Genomic DNA, 24,941 nt, shown 5'->3' on the forward strand with positions numbered 1-24,941 from the left:
AATATTTTGCAGTATATGGGAATTGAAGTGATATGCCTTTATCCAACGTTTTGTTAGCTCCATTGTTTGTATGCATTGGATTGCCTGGGAAACCATAATAATCTTGTTAAAATAAAGATTTAATCTCTGTGTGGCATTGGGGCTGGTTCAAAAGCCACACTAACACTGGCAGCTGGTCAGAGAGCACATTAATTTAGAGCATTTCTCTTTCTGGGAAGCGGCTGAGCCCCGGCACCACCCGGCCCTGCCCTGCAGAGGCGGGCACCAGCGGCAGCCCCGCGGTCACCGTGGTGCAGCAGGGCTGGGCTCCAGGGCACCCCACCTGCAGCCTTGTGCAGCTGGAGAGAGCCCTGAGGAGAGCTCTGGGTCAGCACCTCCTGCAGGATGAGCCACGGCGAGTCTGCGCAGCGGCAGCTCCCGGGGACACAGAGCCAGCTGCAGCAGGACCAGCTCAGAGCTGCCTCTCGCAGCCTCTTCTGCACCCAGAAGAGTTGGAGGTGGAATCATCTGCATTTCCCTGTGTTTGGGTTGTGGCCAGCTCATTGAATGCACTTTTATAAGCTCTGTTCTGCTTGGTGCTTCCCCAGTTACATGTGCTGTCGTGTTTTATAGCAAGAGTGGGCTGCCTTCTCCTCTGGCTCACTGGCACATCCTCGGGTGTGGGTTTCCCAGGAGGGAATCTCTTGTGGCCTCCATCACCTCTTCCACAGAGCTGTCCTGAGCAGCTGGGGCTGGTGTGGCCAGAGCCATCATCCACTGCTCAGGATGCTGAGACTCTGCAGTTGGCTCTTCCTCCTCTCTTGGTCACAGCTTTCAATTTTGGATTGCGTCAGGTCATTTGTGCGTACGTAGTTAAGAGATGAAACCAAAGCGTTGGCCTCTGTTGACCTCCAGCAATTCCTTCAAACAGCTCCATCCTTTCTTCTCTTCCCTGGTTCTTAATTTGCACTTTAAAGAGCGGGCTGCTGCTCGGAAGGCAACTGAGTTGCTGATGAAATAAAACTTATCCCAGTTTGAAGATAATCAACAAAGTTAGTCCATGAAACAATTTCTAAGATATAAACCAATCAAAGCACTATCAGATGTGGACACCAAAAGAGTAGGCTTTGATAATTTAATCTACCAAATTACCAATTTTGGGGCATTTGATTTGTTATTTGTGCAAATTAGAGGCCAGATGCTGCTGCTCCTAGTTTTTAATCTCTTAAAAATAGAAGAGATTACTGCCAGAGGAGTGTGCTGCTCAGGCAGAGTGATGCTGGTTAACCCTTTCTGTAAATCGTTTTAATTGCATTTTGCTGTTTCTTTCTGTGACAATACAACCCTGTGCTCAGTGTGATGTTCCAGACAGGTGAGCTGCCTGGTGCAGCATAAGACTCCTCGTGGTCTTGGCAACTTCTTCCTTTGGTTTATATTTTTCTGTCTCATGTTTTTCTGCCCTTACTCCTGCTCTCAGCCCAAGCAGGTCCGTCCTGCATTTTCAGTCTTTTCGTTTCAGGAGACACTGGCTGGGCTGGTGCTTCTCCAGTATTGTCTGCAGAAAAGATAATGAGTCTGGCACTGATAAAAGCTGCTCACCTCATGCTATGGGGTGGAGGAGGCTGGATTATGTGATGGGCAAGTCTGCATTTATGTATTTCTGATGGGATTAAAGAGCCTGTGTTTGACCTGAACAGTTCCCATGCTTTGGGCTGTTTGAAAAACCTCCCCAGGGGAAGGGAGGTGTCTTCAAGGGCCAGAGAGTTTTCTGTTATGCAAAATAATAGAGAATAAGCTCTTGTGTTATAAGTATGCTTTACTGTCTATGTTTGCTCAGCCCAAATTAATTCAGCGTGTTTTCAGGCCACGAGAACCTAGCTGAGCCCTGCCAGAAGTCAGCAGCAAATTTGGTAGTAGATACATTCTTTTCTTTCAGCAATGAAAACACATTAAAGCTCAGGAGAACAGCCCCTGGTGGGAGGAAATTTCATCCTGGAAGGGAGATTTGGAAAAATTCCTAACTGTGGGGCAGAGAGCCTGCGAGAAACAATGAGATGATACATCTCCTCCTGCTGCTCTGCTCTCTTCTCACTCTACTGAAAGCTGGTGTTGAAACACTTTTTCCCCTTCTGCTAACAAGTGCTTGTTATGGCCTGATTTTTGGTGAGAGAAAGTTTGGAAGTGTTTTTGTTTCTCATTATCAGCACGGGCCTTTCCAGAACTACACACAGAAAAGGTTTTTGGTGGGCCAGCACCCTCCTCCCAAATAATCCTGGAGTTTCACCCCCTGCAAACGATGCCACTGGGTGCTGATGAGGCTGCACGTGTGTCACCACACAGCTGCGGCCCTGCAGAAGGACAAGCACCAGCTCACACAGAAAAAGGCAATTACTGTATCCTGCAGTGTTGCAGAGGTCACCAGGATACCCTGGCCTCTTTCATCTCATTCAGTCATTTTGGACTCAATGGTCTTGAAGGTCTTTGCCAACCTTAATGGTTCTCTTTTCACCTCTCTTCTGATTAGCACAGGGCAGAAGAAATGGGGAGATTCCCTGGGGAAACTTGATCCACTTCCCTCTTAGCAGGAACAGGAGGAACCTGGAACAAAGCACTGGCTCAGGACAGCACCTCTGTCCTTCCAGCACTGAGGAGCGTCACTGAGATGGTGCCTCTGTTTGCACCACCCATTCCATTTGCCCACTCCAAGCAGAACGAGGACTTCATTTAACCACATCACCAGAACTGGCAGCTGGGGATTCTGGTGTTTTGGAGGTTTTTTAATTTAAAAAAATCCAGATAGTTAATGGGCCTTTGGAGTCTGTCCCACGCATTTGTCAAACACACATAAAAATAACAACCCTGCTGTTTTTTGAGGCCCCGCGGGAGCTGCCTGAGCTAAGGCTCAGCACAAGGAAGGTAGTGCTGAAGGAATGCCTGGAAGAGTTTCACAGCAGGAAGAAGAAATCATTAACCACCTCAACTGATGGTTGCTGGGCTCTGGCAGCCTGCAGCTACGTGCCAAGCTGCTGGGTTTGTATCAGAGGCACTGCAAATTGTGGATGGGCTGAATGATGGAGCTCTGCTGCATTGTCATCCCTTGGTCCTGCATGGAGATAAGAGAAATGAAAGCCCAGACATACCAGCTCAGTTAGCATTTGCTTTTCCATATAGCCATGGCAGTAAATTAACCAGAGATAAAGACCTGAATGCATTCATTTTTCTGTCAGGATCCTCTCTCACACAGCTGTGGTGCTGTGAGAGGTTTCCCTTTGTTCTGCCTGGAGGGGCAGCCACTTCTGGATGGCTGGAGCAGCCACACCCCCGTGTTTTTTTGGCTCGGCAGAACAGGGAATGCCATGTTCCACTGCCCTGGCAGTGTTGCAGGTAGCATGTAAAGCACTACAGTTAGCTCCACAGGGGTTGAGCATGTGTTTTACAGTCCCATTAATAACAACCATTTATTTGTTATTGCAGCATACCAACAGGGCTGCAATCTATCAGGTGTATACAGGACATGCAATTATACTTGCCACCGAGAACCTTTTGTATGTATTGCTGAGGCTGCATGTACAAAGCCACAGCACACACAGCCCCTCTAACTGCAGGGAGTGGATGTTTGCTGGGAGGAGGTTCAGCACTGCCCAGGGCTCAGCAGGATGAACCCCAATGAACGTGTGGAGACAGGGACCAGCAGCATGGCACAGTTAAAGTCCATGCTCCTAAAAATGGCCTTTCCAAAAACCACTTCCAAACCTGTCTGAAGGGATTTAGAAAATGTTTCATGTTTCATGTTAAACCAGTAGCTGAAATACAAAGGCTGGTGTTTCCAGTATCAGCCCTAGATAACTCCCACACACCCCATGGGAGCCGTGACACCGAAGAAGCACCAAACCCACAAGAGGCAAAGGCAAAACAAAATCAAAATGCAAACAAAGACCCCCAATCCCACCAAGTTCAGTTCTCAGAACTCGTTTAACTTGTGTGACCTCTCCCGTTGACTCCTGTGAGACAGTCAGCATGCTGCAAATTAAGCACAGGCACAGATGTTGTTCCTGAAAACGTCTATTTGTGGAACAAATTATTTATATTAGGCAATGGCATCTGTGTCAATTTAAGAAAGCACCAGGCGAGGATAATGGGTGCTTTATAGTCTGAAGTGCAGTGGGGCTCAAGGTGAGCTCCCCATGAGCAGGGTGGTGGCTCTGCAGCCCTGGGGGGGCACGGAGGAGTCACAGCCTCCCTGCTCCTTGCCTCCAGGATGCTCAGTCTGGCAATCTACTGCCAGGCCTAACACTCTGGTGATTTTAGTGGCAGTGTTTTTTGTATCACCAAGCCCCAGGCCTGCCTTTCGCAGTTTATGGAATATCTTAAATGTAGAAGGAGAAATCCTATGTGATAAACCTGAAATTCTTGCAGGAATTACTGGCACTCAATTGTAAACTGTGAAACAGCAAAGAGGGGGGAATAAAACTCTGGCAGTAAAGGGAGAGAAGTTTAGTATTTTAAATTCTGAAAAGATTTAAGGTCTTTGATTCCAATAAGTTTAGTTGGGGTCCTCTGCATGCCTTCCTGACCTCAGCTAGAGAGTAACTCCTGAAGTTACAGAAGTCCCTGAGCCTTAATATTAAATTTTTGCAACCCTTCTGACTGTAAGCTGCCAGGAGCTGCCATGCAGCTTGTGAGCCACAGGAGGGGAAATCTTTTGTTGCCATAAAAACGTTGTTTTTTCCTCTCTTACGGAAAACAGGGCCACGAATGCGGTGTTCACGCTTGGGCACTGCCAGCAAGGGCTGTGAGATTTAACCCTCTGTGCTCAGGGATTTTTTGCTATTGTGCTGATGAATTCTAATAGTTAATAGCAAAAGCTTCAAGAAAAATAGGAATTTTGGTTTGAAAGCCATGTTTATGTGTGCATTGTTTAAATCAATAGCTTTTTCTTACTAATGGTAGCACAATGAAGTAATTGCTAAACTCAGTATTGTGACAAATTGATATTTTTCATATCAAAACAAATGGAAATCTCAAAGCTGACTGGAATAAATTGAAGAAGCCAATACTACAGCATTTTTATTTGCTTTTATGTGTGGAAATTCAGTGTCATCTAATTTTTGCTACCTTTTGTGCAATTTCATGTTTGTTGAAACCACCGCTTTCCAATCTTCTTCTCCTTCCCCTGGGACCTCTCAGTGTTAAAACCCTAAAATGCTCATAATTTTTCGGTAAAAGCAATTACTGGGTTTGCTTTGTTTATGGTGGAGATCAGCAGTACGTGATAGCCTACCTAAATTATCGCAGATTCGATTTTTATGTAGTGTGAAATTATCGGCGAATCAAACTCTCCACCGTGGCAGATGACTCGAGATTGTAATAAATACTCTGGCTGAAGAATCCTACTACATGTTCTTCATGCCTTCCTCTTACCTGCCAAACACTTCCTCAGGATCAGTGGGTGTTGTAGAAGAAGTCAGAAAATGTGCAGAGAGCTCTGATCCCTCGCCCCTGCAGCGAGGGGGACGTTCAGATGGTGCTGGTTGATGTTTCCTCACATTGGGGCAGTAAAAAGCAGGTTTGTGTTGGAAACACCCTGGGATGGTGTGCACTCTCATCTGTGCAATAAACATGTGATTTTTATATTCAGTGGCACGTGGTTACTGAAAGGCCTCTGAATTGCTGAAGAAGAGTAATTTAATTGAAGTCAAACGTGAGAATACAAAGCAGACCCAAATATAAAGAATTTAAGTATATTTAGCTGATCTTATTCTAGCAAGGGATTTATTTTTAACTTTATGATTATGGATTTTTATAGTGTCACATCAACATAAAGGGCTTTTCTTCACTGAGAGAGCAGAACAGAGGAAGTCCAAATAAATGAGATCCAGTGTCTTTCAAGGAGGCAGTGGTAAACATGTTCTAAAAGATGGAAAAGTTCAAATATAAACTAACTGTGCTTGCTGTGGAGAGAGAAGAGAGATGGATTATGTTTGAAGACAGCTGGTTGAAGACCAAAATCAGTGTTGTTATCCCCAAAGTCAGCCACAGTGGTATTTTGGAAAGCCATTCAAGCCTCACATGGCACAGATTGACAAAAATAAATCTGATAGAGCTGACTCGGTTTAAACCAGACAGCCAAGGCTCTTCAGATACATCAGAACCTCCCTAGGAAAAGGAAAAAGATGAGGGGAAAACGAAGAAGGACATTTTGGGGAGAAAGTTCCACAAAATTAATGACAGTGGCTGTGGTTGTGCAAGTGGATCTCCCAGGTGGGCAGAGCACTTGCCTGGGATCTTTGTGGGATTCTGGGAGTGAGCCCAAGGAGCCACTCTCCCTCCTCTGTTTGCTCTGCCCGTGCCTTGGGGTCCTCAGGAGCTTCAGATAAAATTAGTACAGAGGCATGAGTCCTGTGGTTCAAGCTACACTTGTCTTGCAGCTGATTGTCACCCTGCTAATGAACACCAAATAGTTTTCTTTGTAATAACGGTACTTTAGCATCATGCTCCAAGTGTCAGCCTGAGTAAAACCTTTAAAACAGCCTGTTTTAAGAGGATTAGAAAAAGGAGTGCTGTTAGATCAGACCAAGTGATAGAAATTCCAAGGGCTCAAACAGTAATTAGACTCAGTTCAAGCTTTCTGTAACACAACTAAAGTTAGTTCCAAAGTGCACACTCCACCTTTGATGGTGTGTGTGTGTTCCTCAAGTGGTCTCATCCCAGTGTCTGTCACGCAGCCCTTGTGTCTGGGGCCAGAGGAGCAGAGAGGAAGGATATGGCTTGCTCTGCTCAGAACCCCCATTTTTCTCTCCCACCTTTGGGCTGTATCACCAGGATTTGTGTTGTTGGTGTTGTGGTCAAGGAGCCATCAGGCACCAGCTGCCCCGTTCTGAGGTGCAGAGAATCTTCATACTCGTGCGTTCTATTCCCAGGCAAATGCAGGTGACTTTTGTTCCCAACCACTTGCATTCAGGTGCTTCCCCCTGAAAAGGGTCAGGAAAAGTGTAACGGGTCCTGCCCAGAAGGGTGGCTGTTGGACTTGAGAAAGTAGAGCTGTGTTAATAAAATTAAATTTAAAAAACAATAAAAACAAATTGGCACAGATATGTTCTGTTTTAATATTGTTACAGATTAGTTCATTCTAAGGCAGTTCTTTAAGGAAACAGCTTTTGCTTTCTCATTTATTGAGGATGAACTGGTACAGTAGTTTCCATGGGTACAGTTGGGTCATTTATTCAACAGATCTCTAATAAATAAGTTGCAGCAATTTGGCTTCTTGTTCAGAACTCATTTTAGTTTCTGGACGTGCAGCACCATTCTGCTGATATTTTATGACCAGCTTTTCTATTATTTTTTAACATATTGTCCAAGTGGTTCCATGAGCAGTAGAACTAATGAAATCTGTTTTTCTAGGGCTTCGTATTTCATGCACAATTGATTTCCATGTCAGAGAAGGTGCAGGATCCCACTGAAGCTGTCCTGAGAGTGTGTTTGTAGTGGCTGTCCCCTGCATGTTCTTCCCAGGAGTCAGTGGCTCTCTGAGCCTTTTCCATGCAGAAGTTCTTGGCTCAGAGGGTGCTGAGGCCCTGGCACAGTTGCTCAGAGAAGCTGTGGATGCCCCTGGATCCCTGGAAGTGTCCAAGGCCAGGCTGGATGGGGTCCTGAGTTACCTAGTGTCTGGTGGGTGGCATCCCTATCCATGGCAGGTGCGTTGTAACTCGATGATCTTTGGGGTCCCTTTGACCCAAAGCATTCTGTGATTTTATCACTCAGGACAGCAGGCTGAGGGTGTCTCCTTTCCCTGGCCTGCACTCCCTCGCTTCCCAAGGCTGGTAGGAGTGTGTTAATTAATACCCATCTCATTCAGTCTCTTTGATAGTCCTGCTTTGAATCTCCCAGCACGTTCAGCCCCACCCTAGAGGATGGACTAGCACAGATGGGAAACTCTGCTCTTCCCTTTCCCTTTCTTTTAACTTGTTCAGTCTGCTTGCACAGATTTCCACGTGCACATATGGGCTCGTTTCAGAGATGTTACAGACACATTCCACACTGCCAGCTATGTGAGACTGCACACCAAAAAACCTCACCAAGGAGCATCAGCACCTCCGAACCCAACTCAGCAGCTGCAAGGACTTCTTCCCCATTTCCAGCCCCACAAAGCAGCACTGGTTTGTATCCCTGTAGGACAAACCTGCAGGGATAGTGGAAGGAGCTGAAGCAGGAGCTGGGTTTCCTTCCCCAGGCATTTGTTAGGAAGGGCAGGGAGGTGGCCCCACGAGAGTAGCATGTTAATTTAATTAATTGAGGGGAGACCGAAGCTTGAGGCCCCCGTGTGTGTGATGTAAGCAAGTGCACAAGTCAGTGCAAGGAAACATCTCTGGATGACTGGCACAAGCTTCCACGTGGGGCTGAAGGAAGGCCTGGGCAGATGGATCATGCAGAGGAACTCCTCTGGTGGCTGTGCAGGAGAATATTAACAGCAAAGGATCAAGGCAACAGTGTTGAAAGCTCTGAAGGCTGAAGGTTTGGTTATCCAAGGTGTGAAATGGGGTAGGGGAGTGTCTCCTCATAGATCACCGCCTCACTGATACTGGCACACAAATGCCACCCCTTCCTTGTAGTTCTTGTCCTTTTCTGTGTGCAGAATGCAATGCTGTGAGCCCTGCAGCGTGTCGGAGGGACACAGGGAGCTCGGAAGGAAAGAGATTGCCCTTCAACTTGCTAAGGAGCCCAGCTACTTTTCTCCCTTCAAAGAGATTAGAGCAGCATAAACACAAAGTTCCCAAGCATATAGCTGAAATGAGAATTAAAAGAAGAGGAAATCGGCTCCATAAATTGTTGGTTACATGCAGCAGTTCCATGGTGTAAATGGGAATTTTGGAAAAGGCACTGTCAGAGTGTGCCCAGTCAAGGTCTGGTTCTCCTCCAGTCAGCTGCTTCCACATCCGTGGTTTTTAGGGCTGAGAGTGCTCTTCTGCTCCCCCAGACATTGGGAATGGTCATTCAGTTTGCTTTCTGCTATTTAAACTGCCCAAATTGTACTTATGTCCTTTTGAAAAGCTCACACAATGCAAAATTGGTTCCTCCTAGACAGACACAGATTGGCTTACTCAGAGGACATTCTCTGGAGAATATCCATCACCTCACCACTAGTGTTTTCTCCTGAGCACACCAGGAATTTATATGACTGTTTTACAGTCAGCAAGTTAAAAGCAGAGTTCAGCTGAAACAGCTGGGTGGGCCATTGATCTGAAGCCAGATGGAGCATCCTAAGGGAATTAAAGGCAAATTGTTGAATTACCCAGCACCACAACAGGCACAGAAAAGTCAATAAATAGGATGGGCTCTCCTTACCAGAGACCCTTAATAAGGGCACTGCTCAGGCTGTCTTGTTATCTATTGCCTCTGCCCAGGGCTGACACTAAGCTACATTTATTATAATTGTGGTTTCAGTGGTAGTATAAGATAACTTTGGAGGTTTCCATGGATTCACTTACAGGCAGAGGAGTGTTCACACTCACTGGTGTGTTTGTAAAGAAAAAGCTGGATCTGTGTCACCTGGACAAGCTGTTACTGAGCTGGGCTGTGCCATGGTGTGCTTCACCCAGTGTGAGCTCCTGTCCAGAAAGCACTTCTGTACATCAGCAGTGGTGCAGCACACAGCTTTTCATTAACAGGAGGTACATAATTACTGTCCTAATTAAGTTAATCACCGAGCTTCTGGGTTATGGAAGGTCTCTGGAGATACACTGAGGCACAGCAAGGTCACAGAAGGGTATTTGCATCAGGAAGAGGGTTCTGTTTGAGGGGGCAGTGCCAGAAAGAGGAGCTTGGCCAAGCCCCAGGTCCTGGTTGTGGAGGCTGCAGGTGCTCAGTCCCTGGTGAGCCAAGCAGGACCCACCAGTGGCTCTGGGCTGGCTGTGGTGGCTCTGTGCTCTGAGCCTTTTCCCAGAGAACCAAATTCACTCTGATTTTTGCCTAAGCCTTGAGAGTATCCCAGGCAATTAGGGTAATGGCAAATAGTGAGGTGCTGGCTTACAGAGAAAGGGCCAAAGGCATCCTGTGTACCTTCTGCCCCATGAATGTTCTGTGGTTCCTCTGCCACCCTGGATGTCTTGTTGGCTTTGTTTCATGTCCACCCAAGGGACTTGCTGTTTTTCTGATTTGATCATCTTCTGCATTTATTTTAGTCCTCAGCATCCAAGATATTTTGTAACACAAGTCAGGTTTTCCATAACTTGGCTGTTTAAAATAGTATTTCCTTTTGTCTGTTCTAAATCTTCTGCCAGATCTGAGATTATTTTGATTGGCTTCAAACACTTGTGGTTAGAGGAGAAGGTGAATGACAGCTGCTTGCCAACCTCTCTGTGCATTCCTATAAATTCATTAATTTATCAAGGTGTTTAATGAGGATTTTAATCCATATTCATGGAAGGACATTTTCAAGAGATCAGAATTTATTACTCACGGCCAATTCACCGGTGCAATGTACTTTGGATAAAAATCTGACAGGTAAAAAGAAGGGAAGTTTTATGCTGGTTAAGTGAATCAAGCACATGCTTTTAACAAGTATCCATTTCTCCCATCATTCAAATTTGGACCAGAGCCAGAGATGCTTCAAAAGCAGCAGAAACCCCAACTCAGGCAGGAGGAGCGTGCCAGCATCTCAGGGTAACCAAAGCCTTTTTTTAGTTGTTGTAAATGAATTTTTAAAAAGAGAAGCACATGTAGTTTCCTCTCTGTTTTTTCCCAAGTGTAGCTGCAGCCAGTGTGCAGTTTAGCATTCTGGTTCCCAGCTAATATTTTCTTTAAGGTGCATTTTTGATCTCTGTTCCGTAAGCTGGACGTCGGCCAGGGGCGGGTGCAGGTGTCCTCAGTCACTGATGTGTCCAGCTGATAGTCCTGGGAAGCACCCAGGCAAGCTGTCTTTCAAGGTTTTATCATGCTTGCAGATTTGAAAGGGATTTATGTTTGATTGATACAAATTTCAAGTCCATGTGTTATGTGTACATCTCAGAGTGGAATGAGTGTGGAGGGGAGATGAGACATTTCTCAACGTTTTGCAGACTTTTTCCCAAGCCTTCAAAATTGTATTTCCTCCAGATGAGGTTCAGATGAATTTTAAATGCCCATTGGCAGTGTGGAGGTGACTGCCAATATCCCAAAGCAAATAGATTTTGTGGTAGATTTTCCATGCTGGTCACAGTCATGATGAGACTTAAGCACAAGTAATAAGTCAAACCAGTAATATGTAATGTGTATAATCCATAAACTAAAAAAAAAAAAAAAAAAAAAAGTTTATGTGTGTTAGAAAATATATTCAGACATAATTGTAAAAGGTGTAAGTACTGGACAAAGTCTTTTTTCTACCTCAGTGAAATTAAGCAAAAGCAGCCAGTAGTAATTCGGTGGTAGGACAGCTACAACTCAGGTGTCTGTAGGTTGTGGTATCTCAGTGTTTAACCCATTCTAGTTTTGAACCGATCCTCTTCATGAGGCTTTCAACACCAAGTCAAGGGACAGGACACTTGAGCTAGGACTGCTCCGGTGCCACGTCTGCATCCATCTATTTAGGAGGAAGAGTTTGTACTTAGGTGCTTTCTGTGATCTAACACTCACTGAGTGCTCCACCACCTCTCCTTGGCTGCAGCCAGCACTGCCTCTGGGTTTCAGGTGGGCTGCAGCCAAGCAAAGCTCCCAAGCTCAGAGAATCCAGTGGTTTTATCCCAGTCTGGTTATAGCCAGAATATGCCTAGCAACCTTTAAAAAATCCAACAAACACTTTGAAGGAAAAGGCTGGATAAGCTAAGCTTAAATCTCCCTTTAGGACTGCTTTTTAAGGGACCTAGTATTTTAAACAGAAGTAGTTAAATGATGCTAGGGTCTTTTAAAACATCCATCTTTATCTAGATGTTATCTTTGGACAAGGTGAAGTTAGAGGTGTTTAACAGAGCAGATTCCATCAGATGGAGCATTCTCTCAAATATTTGCTACTGTATTTATTATACTGTATTCTCAAAAAATTTGCTACTGTATTTATTATTGTAATATCTGCCAGGGAACATGATTTAATTTGCTCAACAATTGCTAAAATTTGCTTCTTTTGAAGCAGGCACCTGGGGAAAGAGGTATCCCTAGGAAAATCCCCATGCATTGAAGGGCTGAGCGAGTGCTTTGTTACCCACATCTTTCTAGCTGCTCCAAATTTCTAAAAGTGTGCTGTAATGTCTTAATATTATATCAGATAGCTGTATATAAGATATCCATATTTCATCTATCTTAAAATAGCAATTGAGGCTGATTTGTTTAGGATTCCAATAACAGATGTCCATGCCATTGTCTGTGTCCATTCCATCCACTCCCAGCTGTCCCAGGGTGCTGCATTCTTCAGGTTGCATCTCAACATGAGCTGTCTACGGCCATCTCTACCTGTTCCTCCTTTTCATACTGGTTCTGTGGGAGCAAAATATTTTTATATTTTGGCAAGTTATTTTCTGAAGGCGCTGAAGGAGACAACACTAGAGAGTAAGGGCTTTATGCAGACTTAGATAAACTCCTATATAATAACAATATAACAGGGGAACTTAGCCTGTCTGGAACATTATCCCCACAGCAAGTAATTCCTCTCCTCCTTTTTCCTTTGGGAAAGCCCATGTGTCACATACTCAAGATTCTTAGAGATTCAAGGACCATGTGTTTTAGATACTGTAGACTGCAAAAATGCAGTGGCAAGCATAGATCCAAATGAGCTAATTAACCCAACAATAAATAGTTTGTCTAGAGGCCATTTGGAGCAGAGGGCAACACTAATGAAGAAGATAAAAAGCCAAAGTCAGTTCTGTCTCACTGCCAGAGCTTTTGCAAAAACTCAGACAAGGAGTTTTGATCTGTAAAAGTGTGTAATGAGGATGCTCAAGCCCCTCTGTGAATGCAAAAAGTGTCAAAAATAGACCCAAATTATGGGGTTGTTTCTTCTGCCTTTTTTTTTTTTTTTTCCAGAGACAAATACATTTAATTCTAAAGAAGTAGTAATTCACTGACCTTTTTCTCAATTAGAATAACACTGCAAAGAGCCTGACTGAGTGACAAATTGGTTCATGATATATTTTATAAGTGAGGAAGAAGTTGAAATAAGTGTATTGAAATGTATAAAGGCTGCATTAGTTTCATCCTCGAGCAGTGTGTATGGGAGCAAGGGAAGCACCCTGAGGTGTTGTGCAGGTTAAGGTGCAGCTCTCTGGGGCTTGTTGAAAGGGGCAGAAAGTCAAATTCAGCCCAAGTGAGGCTGGTTGGGATGGTGTTCCTGGGAAAGTGACAGCCTTCATGGGCATATCCCGAGCAGATCCGCTGCTTGTCTCATTCCTGCCATGTCTCTGCAGCTCCTCACCAGCCCCAGTGCTCAGCTGGAGTGAAGGAACGCTTCTTTCCAGAGTGAAAAATACCTGTGCTCTAGAGGTGTGTGCTGTATATCACGCCTTTTAAAACTGCCAGCAACCCTCAGCATTGTTAAATTTCTGAGTTTATTTTACCTGTGGAGAAATGGAGCCCTTCAGGTCTTACTGAGTAAACCTGGAAAGGAGCAGGCAGTATTAGCAATTAATTTTACTGCCTTTATGTTCCTGTCAGTGATAGCTGTGGTGCTTATTGGTTTGCCTTTAAACGCAGGCCTCCTTGGAGGAAGAAAACGAGAGCTAAATTTATCACACAAAATTTCATTTATCCAAAAGTTCAGCTTGCTCTGGCTCAGTTATCCCAACTCCTACTACAGTCCAGAGGGAGAGGAGTGGCTGTAAAGAGGAGCTCAGCTCATGCTAAAGAGGGAGGTGCCCGCCCTTCCTCAAGTGAGGACTGAGCTGCCAGGTCAGACTTGACTCCCATGTTATGAATCCCACCCACACATCTCCCCAGTCCTTATCTAACAGAGAGACTGCTCTGAAATCTGTTTGATAAGAGCCTGCTGGGGCAATATTTGCACTTCATCATTTGCTGCAAGTTGCTGGCTGTAGCACAGGTATATTTAGAAGGTGCCATGATTAAAATCTCCTGCCAGCTCAGCTCCCAGGAAAACACAGGGGTAAAATAATCTCAATATCCACATCTCTTGTATTTCCTTATCCCACCCTGGATGCAAACAGAGCAAATCCCCTGTACAAGGGCTTTCAGTTTACAGGAGGTTTCCTCACAGCAGCACAGCTCTTCATTCTCTGCCAGGCAGCCTGGAGAGGTTCTGGGAACAGGGCTGGAATTAGATGGTTGAAAAAACCCCGTGAGCAGTCTAGCCTAGGTGCAGCTTGTCTTTGGTTGTCACACACTCTCACACACTGTCCTTGTGCCTGGGAGCAGCCCTGCAGCCCTGCTCACTGCCACACAGAATGGGCACACCTCGGTGCCACCTCCCGCTCCCTCATCCCCGTGAACTTGAAGTCGAGTTCAACAAATCTTCAGAGACAAGAGTCACTTGGGGCTGGGAGTAAAGAACACAAAATGAGCTGTAGGAGGGGCAGGACATAGAAGCAAAACCTGTGCACAGACTGCAGCATTAACAGGAGCCAGCATTCCCCCCTGGAGCACCAGAGCACCTCCCCATGGGCAGCCGCCCTCGCCCTGGCTCCCAAGTTCCCAGCATGGAAATTCCAAGCCTAAACAGTCAAAGACCTACCAAGCAACTGGCAGAATGAGTTGTGGTATTTTATATCCCAGGGTCTGTGTGGTGCCTGGAATTCCTCTCCAGGCCGCTTGCTCCAGCTCCCTCCTCGCTCTCACACTGCCGGGCAGGAGGGAATGCTGGAGCAGGCCCAGGTGCTGCCCCTCCTACAGATCATTCTGTGTTCTTTACCCCCAGCCCCAAGTGACTCTTGTCTCTGAAGATTTGTTGAACTTGACTTCAGGGGTGTCTTAAGGTTTGCACTGAGCTGTTTCCAAAGGTCATCAGGATGGAAATATTGAGCACATAGGGATCATCAAAGCCTACAGTGGTTTCTTCATCGGCTATGTTTTAGAGAGAGCTGCTGCTGGGTCTGGAGAGGGTCTCTATGGCTGTGCCTGTGACACCCAGACTTGTTGCTGTCACCTTGGGTGACACACTGTTGGGCCCTAGTGCTTATCAGGGGGACAAGCAGAATATCCAGCTTGCCGCTGTTCCTGGAGTAAGGGCCAGCTCTTTCCTCTGGGGAGCTTCCCTGCCAGGGAATATCCTCCACTCCCTTATTTTGATAGCTGGATCCAGTCCTGCTTGACTTAGATAAAGGCAACCTGTCTTGGAAAATCATAGAAACAGGGGAGAGGCAATATGCAGAAGAAGGAATAGCTGCAAATAATTACATCTCTCTGCCATTCGACACAATGAAATGAAAATGTTATCCAAGTCCTGGCAGGAGAAGTGCCGTTTCTTTGCAGTGACTGCAGGTGCTTCCTCCCGGGCAGAGGCTCCTCTCCTCACTAGCAGAGCCCTGTTCCAAACAGCATTTTCATGCAACAGCATCTCTCTTTTGCAGGAAAAGGTTTTTGTTTTCTCAAAAAGCTCTCCTTTTCCCTACCTCAAGAAACAAGCTGTCTGCTGAATGTCCCAGTCTGAACCAGTTTAAGGAAGGCCAGTTTTTGCTCTTACCCAAAGGCAGCCTGAGCAAGAGATTGTAGAGATTCAGTCAAATCCTATATCCAAAGCCTGCTCTCGCTGTTGCTCGTGGTGTGTCTGTTCTATCAACTAATCCATCTCAGGGGACTTCAAAGACATTTGCGTCTGTGCCTTGAGTAGTTAATTAAGCTGAAGAGATGGAAATTAGTAAAGGAATTATCAGGTGAACTAGCTAAGGGGGAGGCAGCGATACACTGTGTTGAAAGATGAGCTCCTGGGCTGGAGGGAGGTGCCAGTCATGGTTCTCAGGGCAGGCCTTGACCCCATCCTGGTTAACAGCCCCGTTAAAAACTGGCACGAATGATAGGAAATGCAGTCATGAGATTAATTGGTGGCATAGTGCTGGGAAAAATTGTCACTATTGAAGAGGCTAGTGGATAACCATGACAACCAAAATAATAGAAATAGGGGCGAAATTCAGTATTTCAGAATTAGGTGTACAGCTGGGGATTAATTGGTTGGAAATAGCAAGGGGAGAATTAGGGATGTACCAGTTGGTGGCAGAAAGTCTGTGAAATGCTAATGTGGTGTGTTCTTAAAAATGGCAAGTGTTGTGTTCACAGTGTTATTGCCAGTGAAGGAAAGGAGATATTCTTTGTGCTCCTGATCACCCACAGCTAAGAAGAGTTATGCCAAGCAGAAGAGGTGAAGAAAAGAGCTAGTGGAGTGATCCAGAGGACTGGAGAGCTATCAGGTGAAGAGAGGAAAGTACCTTTTTTTGTGTAGGAAGGCAGCATGGATACTGAGAAAGTGTGAGACTTAGTGTGTAAATGTCTCAAAGAGTGAACTCCAGAAAAAAAACCCAAACCAAAAAACCAAACAACAAACAAACAAACAAACAAAACCCCAACAATTGAAACTAGAGGATCATATTGGCAAAGACCAAGTGGACAAAGAATGAACTTCAGCCAGAAATTGAGAAAAGAAATCCTATCAAAGGAGGTGCCCTGGACCAACCTTCCAGAAGGATTGAGGTCAAAATCTTCAAATGCTTTTGTGCTGGGCACTGAGCAGGTTTAGGAGAGTACAAAATTGAACTTGCGTGGCAGAGCTGGCACTTTCTGTCTCACTGACCCACATCACCTCTTCCGTTCTGTGTTCCCACACAGTTCTCAGCACACACTCCCAGGACACAGTGTGCAGAGGAAATATCAGTCAAGTGGCTCTTTGGAGCAAACCCTAAAAGTTTTGAAGAGTTATGATACCTCATGGCATCATAATTCTTGCATCCTAGCATGTTCATTCACACCACTCATCCTTTGGCTTCTAGGGAAAAACTGATTTTATCTCCATTTGTTTGGGCTTTTTTTTTGCATTCTAAGTCTTGGTTTATCCTGAAGCCTCTTCTGTCACAGCCAGCAAACAGGGGCATTGGGAGGGATGTACGTGGCAGCGATCCAGAAGACAGCAGAGAGGGACTGTGTTCTCCAAGGTGCTCAGGACTGAGGAAAGAGCTCCAGAGCAGCAGTTTTACAGGAGTGTGAAGCTGTGAGGAGAGAGGTGACCCCCAGGAAAATGGCATTTGCTGCATCCAGGGCTATCTGCACGTGGAGCCCCAGTCACTCAGTCTCACTGTGCTTATTTCCTGTGGAAGGACACAGCCAAGGTATGAACCACAGTATATCACTGCTCTTGGATTGACATCAGCTCTTCAGCACAGCCATGGGTAGTACTTAAATTAGTAATAACAATTCTTTAAATAAAGTGTCATTGTACTTGCTGAAGTGAATAAAATAGACATGAACACATTAGATTTGGATTTTAATGGCTTAAACCTGTTGCTGAATGATTCCATCCTAATAGTAGGTTGACTGCAAGAGCAGCATTAGACCCAACTGGAGAACCAAATTGGTGTTGGGAAGCGGAGCAGGGTGTTAAATGGAAGCTCAGCCCAGGAAAAGACTCTTCCTCAGACCAACAGGGCTGGCACCAAGCAGGAGCTCTGCTGCAGCAGACATCTCCATCCTGTTTCTTTCCGTGCTTTGGCTGGGGGTCAGGACATCACAGAAGCAGCTACATTTCCTCTCCTGTCCTCAGTCCAGTCCTGACACACAGCAGTTTGTTCACAGCCTATTTGCCCAGCCTTCCTCCAGAGCTCCGTGGCTCTGGCCCTGCGTGAATTCCACCCCAGGCTCATGTACTTCCTCAAAACTGAGAATTTACAACACTGGATCTGATACTTCCTGCTCCTCGTGTTGTTGTTGTTCCCACCTCCATCTGTCCCGGCAGCTCATGGCAGGGCCCTCAGACCACAGAGCTCACCAGGCAAAGCTGTCTGACCAGCAGGAGGGTTTCAATTTCACCCGTTGCTGCAAAACTTGTGCAGCATTTTCACAAGACCACCACTGGTGTTCCTCCAGTCTCAACTCTTCCCTGTTGTGTGTAGGACATTTTTGCTGCAGTTTTCTGCTTAAAATTGTAATAATATTCAGATTGAAAGTAATTCAGTCACCTTTCTCCATTTCTCATATTTCCTCTAGCACGCCTCTCAAATTTGATGGGGCTTGAAGGGAGCCAGCTCTGCCGCCTGCCTAAAGAGCATTTGGGTGTTCTTCCTTCAGTGATCTCCTTCCCTCCTGCATCCATTCCCATTCCATCATTGTATCGGTTGAAGAAACCCCAGTGTGTTCCAGATGTTGAGTGATCAAACGGTAGCGAAGAGCTTGGATGAAGTGTTCGGTGCTGGGCGGGCTGAGGAGGGAGAAACTCAAATTTTTCTATCTTCAGAGAGAAGCTGCCAGTCCCTGCCGTGCTGTTCACAGCTTCCCAATTTGAATCCAGGGTTGTGAAAATGTGGAAACTGTGAAAATATGAGCTGCGAACACTGGGAAGCTGTGAAGCAGGGAAATGGGTGGGGAATCTGCAATCTCTCTTGAATGCAAAGGTTAAGGATTCTGGTTGAATTCTCTGAGAAGGAAGGTTTTGTCACTACAACAGCAAGAGAAAGCACGGCCAAGGTGGCAGAATTGTTTCAGTTGTAAAAAGCTTTCCTTTCTTCACTCATAACTTTCTGGCATTTTTGCATTTGAGGCAGAGTTCTTCAGACCTGGTCTCTGCCAAAAGGCAAATTTCCTTTGAGCAAAGCCAGTTGTCTTCTTTCTGAGCCTGGAAGTGAGAGGCAATAACAATAGTAATAAAACAGACTTCCATTTCATTTTATTTTTCTTTTGAATACTTTGCAGCAGAAGGGTGTGAAAGGTGATGTTTCATGTAGGAGTAGCCTTGGTTGAGGAGCCGTGCTTTGCATTGGCCCAGGGAAATTAAGAGTTTGATTTGTCTGAATGCCTGGTGTTGAAAGCCACCTGCTGGGCTTGGCAGTGCTGAGGAAGGACTCACCTGTCAGTGGCTCCTGAGGAAAACTTTTAGAAAGGGGGGAAGGCCAGTCATGGATTTAGCAGGTGACTCACAGGGAGGTGTCTCTGGCTAGTACTGTCGAATTCCTGGGGCTCACAGGAGCCAAGAACAGCTGCGAGTTTTTCAGCACAGGTGCACAGAATCTGTAGCTGCTTTCTTGTGCCTCAGAGTGGCAGCAAATGCATCCTTCCAGAGGGGAGGTGACCTCTGCACAGCCACCTCAGCTGCCCTGCTGTCCCCAGGGATGGGAGGGCAGGGGTGTCTCCTGGAGCCAGAAGGGCTTTATGGCTGCAGCAGCTGCTCCTTGGGAGTCCCTTCTTTTCCATCCCTGCCGTTCACAAGGTGACAAAGCCCTGTGCTATAGTGCCTGAGTGCAGATCATGGCTTGAGCCTGCTGCTGGCACACAGATGGTGGCGGCAGCAGAGCTCAGGGGCTCGGGGCTGTGTCCGGTGTGTGTCCTGGGTGAAGCTGCTCCATGTGCTCATACCCGGGGCTGAGCACTCCAGCCGTGCTCTGGGAGCCAAGGCAGGCCCAGCAGTGGGGAACAAGTGGGAGCTGATACATCCCAAGGGCCCTGCTGGCCCTGTTTGTGTTAACTTCTGTTGGGAGCAGTGGACAGCTGCATTATTGGAGAACCTGGAGCAGCCCCTTTCCTGAGGGTCCCCCACCCACCGTGGCAATGGGCTGCTCCCCCTGAAATAAGTAATGCCTTCTACCTGAAATCAAGGTGGAATGGCAGGAGCCTGAACTGTGCTTCAAAAAGGTGTCTTATCCCTCATATCCTTAATCTATGACACATGCCTAAAGTCATTAAAAGGTTGGGCATTAGCAGGACAGGGAGGGTTAAAAGAAGATGCAGTGTTATTGGGATCTCAGCTGACGCTGTACTGAGGAACTGGGCAGCTGGCATCCCTCTTGACAAACTTCATACTGTGGTACCCTCTGATGCTGCAAACTGGGCATTTAAATTCCCTGCCAGGTCAGCCATTCATCACAAACATGTATGGACTTAATTGCTAATTAAGTTTCCTTGGCTAGTGTAGATTTTTTTTCCCCTCAGTGTGTGAAATCTAGAAGAACTTTGTGAGAACCAGCCACAAATGAATTGGCTGTAATCGGTGTTCCCTCACTTGGGTGAGAAGTAACAGTTCATCAGCTCTTAATTAGCTCTGACTTTTTTGAGAGCAGGCTCCAATTTTTTGACAGGGAGATATATATCTTGTTTCTCTTTTAGCAAAACAAAGAAAGTAATTTTCCTTGAATTGAAAAATTGGGCTGTGTCTGTTGGTGTTTTCTTCCTCCTGATGGTGAGTGCAAAGCTGCACATTGTACCTCGATTGCTGAGCAAATTGTTCAGTTCGTGTCTCTTGTCACACAAAGAACGCTGATTAAACAAGGGAGAGAGCTGGAGCTCTGTTTAATTAGCTTGTGACTGGGCAACCAGTGCTGTTTGGAGTGATACATGAAGGTAGGGAAGAGCTTTTAGACACCTCATCAGCATCACAGAAACTTTGTATTTTGTTTCTGTTGCAGGTGAGTGTAGCATCTCTTTTTACTGATCTGGCATCAGTTTTTGTCTTTTTTCCCTATTGAGAAACCCCCATTGCAGGGCCACAGGTGGCTTTGATGCCCTGACACCTGGTGTCTGTAGGGAGAAATCCAGGTTTAGTGGGGAAGGTGCATGATTAGTCATTTCAGAGATGGAAGGATGCCAGTAAAAATGGTTGGAGATACAAACTTCCAACCCAGTCATGTTGAATAAGAATAAATTTCTTCCCAAAGTACATTTGAAAACTGGTTTTTAGTCAGCATTCCAGGTAACAGATTTTTCCTTTCTGCCTAAGTAATTAAATGATTACACATTTACACGTGACAGTGGCTGGAGAAGGCCAGGTTATTAATGCTGGATGTTGCTTTGTTAAAATAGCACAGGAATTTTCAGTATTAGCAACCTGTGATGCAGATGCAGAGGGTTTTTTCACTTGGTCGATTCACTTGTTAAGTTTTAGCTTCGTTCAAATCTGAGAAACCAGTGAGAAATTATTAATATAGGAAAGCTTGTATGACCCTTCTCAGTCAGTGAATATAAGACTTATGGATCTGAGCTTTCCTAGTTCAACGGTTTTAGAGGGCTTTAATTGTAATCAGCGCTATTCCCTCAAAAAATACTTTGTTTAATAAAGCTTTGTACAAGCAGTGTGCATTTTTCAGGAGCTTCTCTTTCTTTTCTTATATGTCTAGCCCCATGAAGTTAATTTATGTACCTAAGTACATGCTGTTTGATTTTAATTGGATAACAGTTTCTTTCCAAGTAGAGCTTATCACGCATCACAAAAAAAAAAAATCATTTAGATTTAAAGAATAGTTTACTCAGGTTTGCTTCAAAAAGACCCTAAAAGTACAAATGTAATTGAAATTAAAATTATTATTTAAATTATTTTTCCTCTCACTGACTTCTGGGATGGTTAAAGTTGCTTATGTAAATCTATTAATTGGATCGGGCCAATCCTGCCATGAGTTCCCTACTGTGCAGTCTCAGCCTGAAGGCAGCTGAGATGATGGAAATACCTAAAGATGTTGGTAAGGGAGGAGTCAAATCTGTCATTCTTACCCTTCTGTGTGTAGCAAGAAAATCACATTTCTGTCACATCTGAGCCCACTGAACCACGGGTGTAAAACCACTCGGTTATTTACGCTGAAATAAGAGCAGGATGCACACCCAAGTAAGCAAATGGGGTGAGAACCCCAGATAACTCTGGTCTCGGTTAAAAACCACTTGGGTACAGCCCTGCCTTGGAATCCCCAGGGAGGTGTGCCTGTTCCTGACACTGCACCTGGACCCTGGCTGCCACCCCAGGGATGTCCCTGGGAAGGGTTGGCACCATGCTGGCAGCCCTGCTTCATCTCACCAGGGCTTTGGAAATAACCTGTGGCAGCTCAGGGTTTGTGTAAGCAATGCCAGTTGTGAAGAAAACTTACAAGTGACACTGTAACACCTTGTGGATTCAGAAAAAGAGACACAGCTTTGCTTCCAGGTGAGGCTGCCGGAAGAGCTGGAAAGGCCTGGACCAGCGTGGGGGACAGGAGGCTCCTCCTTCTATCTTCATGGCTAAGGCTCAGATCTGAGAGTGTGGGTGATGTTGGTTGGAGGAAAAGCTCTGTTAGGGCCCTTCTCTTTTCTCTGGGTATTCGGTTGTGCTGCCAAATGACACAGCCTGTTGGGTTCCAGCTTGTCCGACTGATACATCACTTCTCCTTTCTCTCATCTTTCAGGTTATTTCCAGGATTTGTTGAACAAGTCAGAAAAGGCCCTTTATGATGCCTTTCCAAGCATGTACGGAGAGTTGTACACCCAAAACGTGAAGGTGTTCAAGGACTTGTACGGCGAGCTGCGCCGCTACTACCGCAGCTCCAACATCAACTTGGAAGAGGCCCTCAATGAGTTCTGGACACGGCTGCTGGAGAGGCTCTTCAAGCTGCTGAACCCCCAGTACCACATCACGGACGAGTACCTGGACTGCATGGTCAAACACGCCGAGCAGCACAGACCCTTCGGGGAGGTGCCCAGGGACCTGAAGGTGAAGGCAACGCGAGCCTTCATCGCGGCGCGCTCCTACGCACAGGGCTTCCTGGTGGGCAGCGACGTGGTCAGAAAGGTGTCTCAGGTATGCTGGCTTCTCCCTTCTCCTCCGCTGCTCAACCGCTGATGTTGGGAGGGGGGGGTCATTTCCCCTTGTTTCGTTGCAAAGCAAGCAGCTGCTTTCCAGTTTTAAAAAATAAACTACCCGAGGGTTACCCATCAGCGGGAGGGAGAAGTGTCGCGGTCTGGTCCGGTGGTAAAGGTGCCGTGATCTTCCTCGTCATGACTTATTAAAGAAATGTGGGTATGGATCTAGTATCGATACCCAGCTGTGACAGATAAAAACTCTCTAACAGTTTAGAGTTAGAAAGTGTATGTTCATTACGGCCGGGCAGCACGCGGGATATTTCCCTAATTTACACTGCGAAATTCACAGGTAATTACAAAGCCTTTTATTTACAAAAGTGTTGAATACCCAAAATACAAATGCATATTCATACCCCTGTCACCTCCCATTCCTCGCTTCGTATGCTAATTGGCAAAAAGGCTATTAAGCATGGGTACTTTGTCTCCTAAAATGAGTCAGGGCTCTCTTCTGGGGAGGGGTCATCCGAAATGAGGAAGTAAGATGAGTCTTCCTCATCCTGACCTTTCTGCCTTTTCAATGCATTCATGACAAATGAATCCTTGGTAGAATTTATAGTTTCCTGTGTTCAATGGTTCTTTTAAGCAGGAAATCTGCAGCTATCTTATGTCCTATTTACCACATTTTGTTTTTCATTACAAGCACAGTTACACAAACATAAAGCTGACAAGCAATGAGTTACTAAATCCAGGATATTTTATCTAAGATCCGGCTTCTGTTAACTGTGAACAAAGCTCACCTATCAACTTCAGCTATTTCAGCAACTTATTATCTTAACTCTCCTAAAAATCCTTAATTCTTCAAATTTAATGTCTCAGTCAGCAGTGTCTTTAAGAAGACACGCGGTGTGACGGGGCACAGGCACTCTCAGGCACAGTGACCAGCTCTTTTGTGCCTCTCAGAGGAGTGATTCGCTCTTTGGTGAGCTGCCTGAGCAGCAGAGCCGTGTTTGCCACCCCGGGCGATGCTGGGGAAAAAAACGCAAGATGGGATCTTTCCCACCTCCAGGAGAGCTTCTCAATCCCACAAAGTCTGAAGGGGAAAGAGCCAGATGGCCCCAGGGGAGAGGGACTATATAGCGTAGCCAGGGACAGGGTTTCACAACTTGGCCAGTGGGGAAAGGAATTGGGAAAGGGACCAGTCGGGGGAAGGATCCAAAAAAAACCCATCAGGAGGGGTAAAACCAGGAACAAGGGAATAACCAATGGGGTATGAAACATTAACATAGAACTGCAAAGGCTTCTGGGTTGAAGCACTTTTGCTCGCCCTGAGCCACGAGGAAATCTCTCAAAGGTACTTCCCAAAGGAGAGTTACTGTGACCTGAGACAGCCTAGAGATTGCATGCTCTCCAAGGGGGTGAACTGACCTCTGTGGATGGTTTCAGGGGTTACCACAGTGAAGCAAATGAGGGTTTCTACAGGCTTAGATAGCAGAACCAAGGCACTGAGGTATAACTCACCACAGATCAGCTTTTCCCTTATTCTAACCCCTGCAGCAGAGTGCCAGGGAGATGTTCCTCAGCCAGGCTAGAAAGCCATCCTGCTGCTTGCCCAGATTCCTGTGCTTCCCTCTTGTGCCTCTAAGTCCCAGTGCCCTGTTTTCCTCCTTGATGGAAATGTGCTGCAGGATGTGCAGGGCTGGGTGGCCACGAGTGTGCCGGGAGTAGAGGGAGAGGGATGTTTCAGAGGCTGGCAGTGGGATCCTGACTGTTTATGTAGCCTGTCTGTTTGTACAGCTTCTCTGTACAGAGAGGGGGAATTTTTAAAGTGCATTGGGATCTTCAGGGGTGAAAGGTGCTGTGTAAGTGTAAATTAACATGACTCCAGTTCCAGAAGGAGGGAAATTGTCTGTATTCTTTACTGCAGAAGCAGCCTTTCAGAGCCAGAAAAAAGTGAATGTCCTGAACAAAATAGTCAGGCTTTTCACACAGGTAGCAAGGAGAAAATCCATAATAAAAAAATGGCTTGCATACCTCATGTGGAGAAGGGAATCAGCAGGTGTGAGAATCAGGGTGTGATTAAACTGTGAATGCAAAAATCCAGAAGCACAATTCATTTCCTCGGAAGGTAACGTGTGCTGATGCGGAGCAGAGGACGGTCCCACTTAATGCAGCAAATCCAGACTTTGATCTCAGGGAGAAACATTAAAGTGGTAACAGTGACAAATGCTTTAATTTATCATTGTGGAACTATAAAACCGTTCAGCTACCCAAAAGCTTTTGTACATCTCATTAACATCACACTCTTCTGACACCTAAGA

At 45.8% G+C, this 24,941-nt stretch overlaps 1 protein-coding gene across 1 annotated transcript in view; it reads left to right on the forward strand.

The window, feature by feature from the left end:
- The window catches only part of GPC1 (glypican 1), a 202,297-nt gene that overhangs the window by 147,780 nt on the left and 29,576 nt on the right, over positions 1-24,941 (forward strand). The window contains exon 3 of the mRNA XM_040074106.2: positions 22,230-22,621. Within this exon, the coding sequence (XP_039930040.1) occupies positions 22,230-22,621 (392 nt within the window). The remainder of the gene's footprint in view (positions 1-22,229; positions 22,622-24,941) is intronic.

Source organism: Hirundo rustica, chromosome 10, assembly GCF_015227805.2.
Source record: "Hirundo rustica isolate bHirRus1 chromosome 10, bHirRus1.pri.v3, whole genome shotgun sequence".
NCBI lineage: Eukaryota > Metazoa > Chordata > Aves > Passeriformes > Hirundinidae > Hirundo > Hirundo rustica.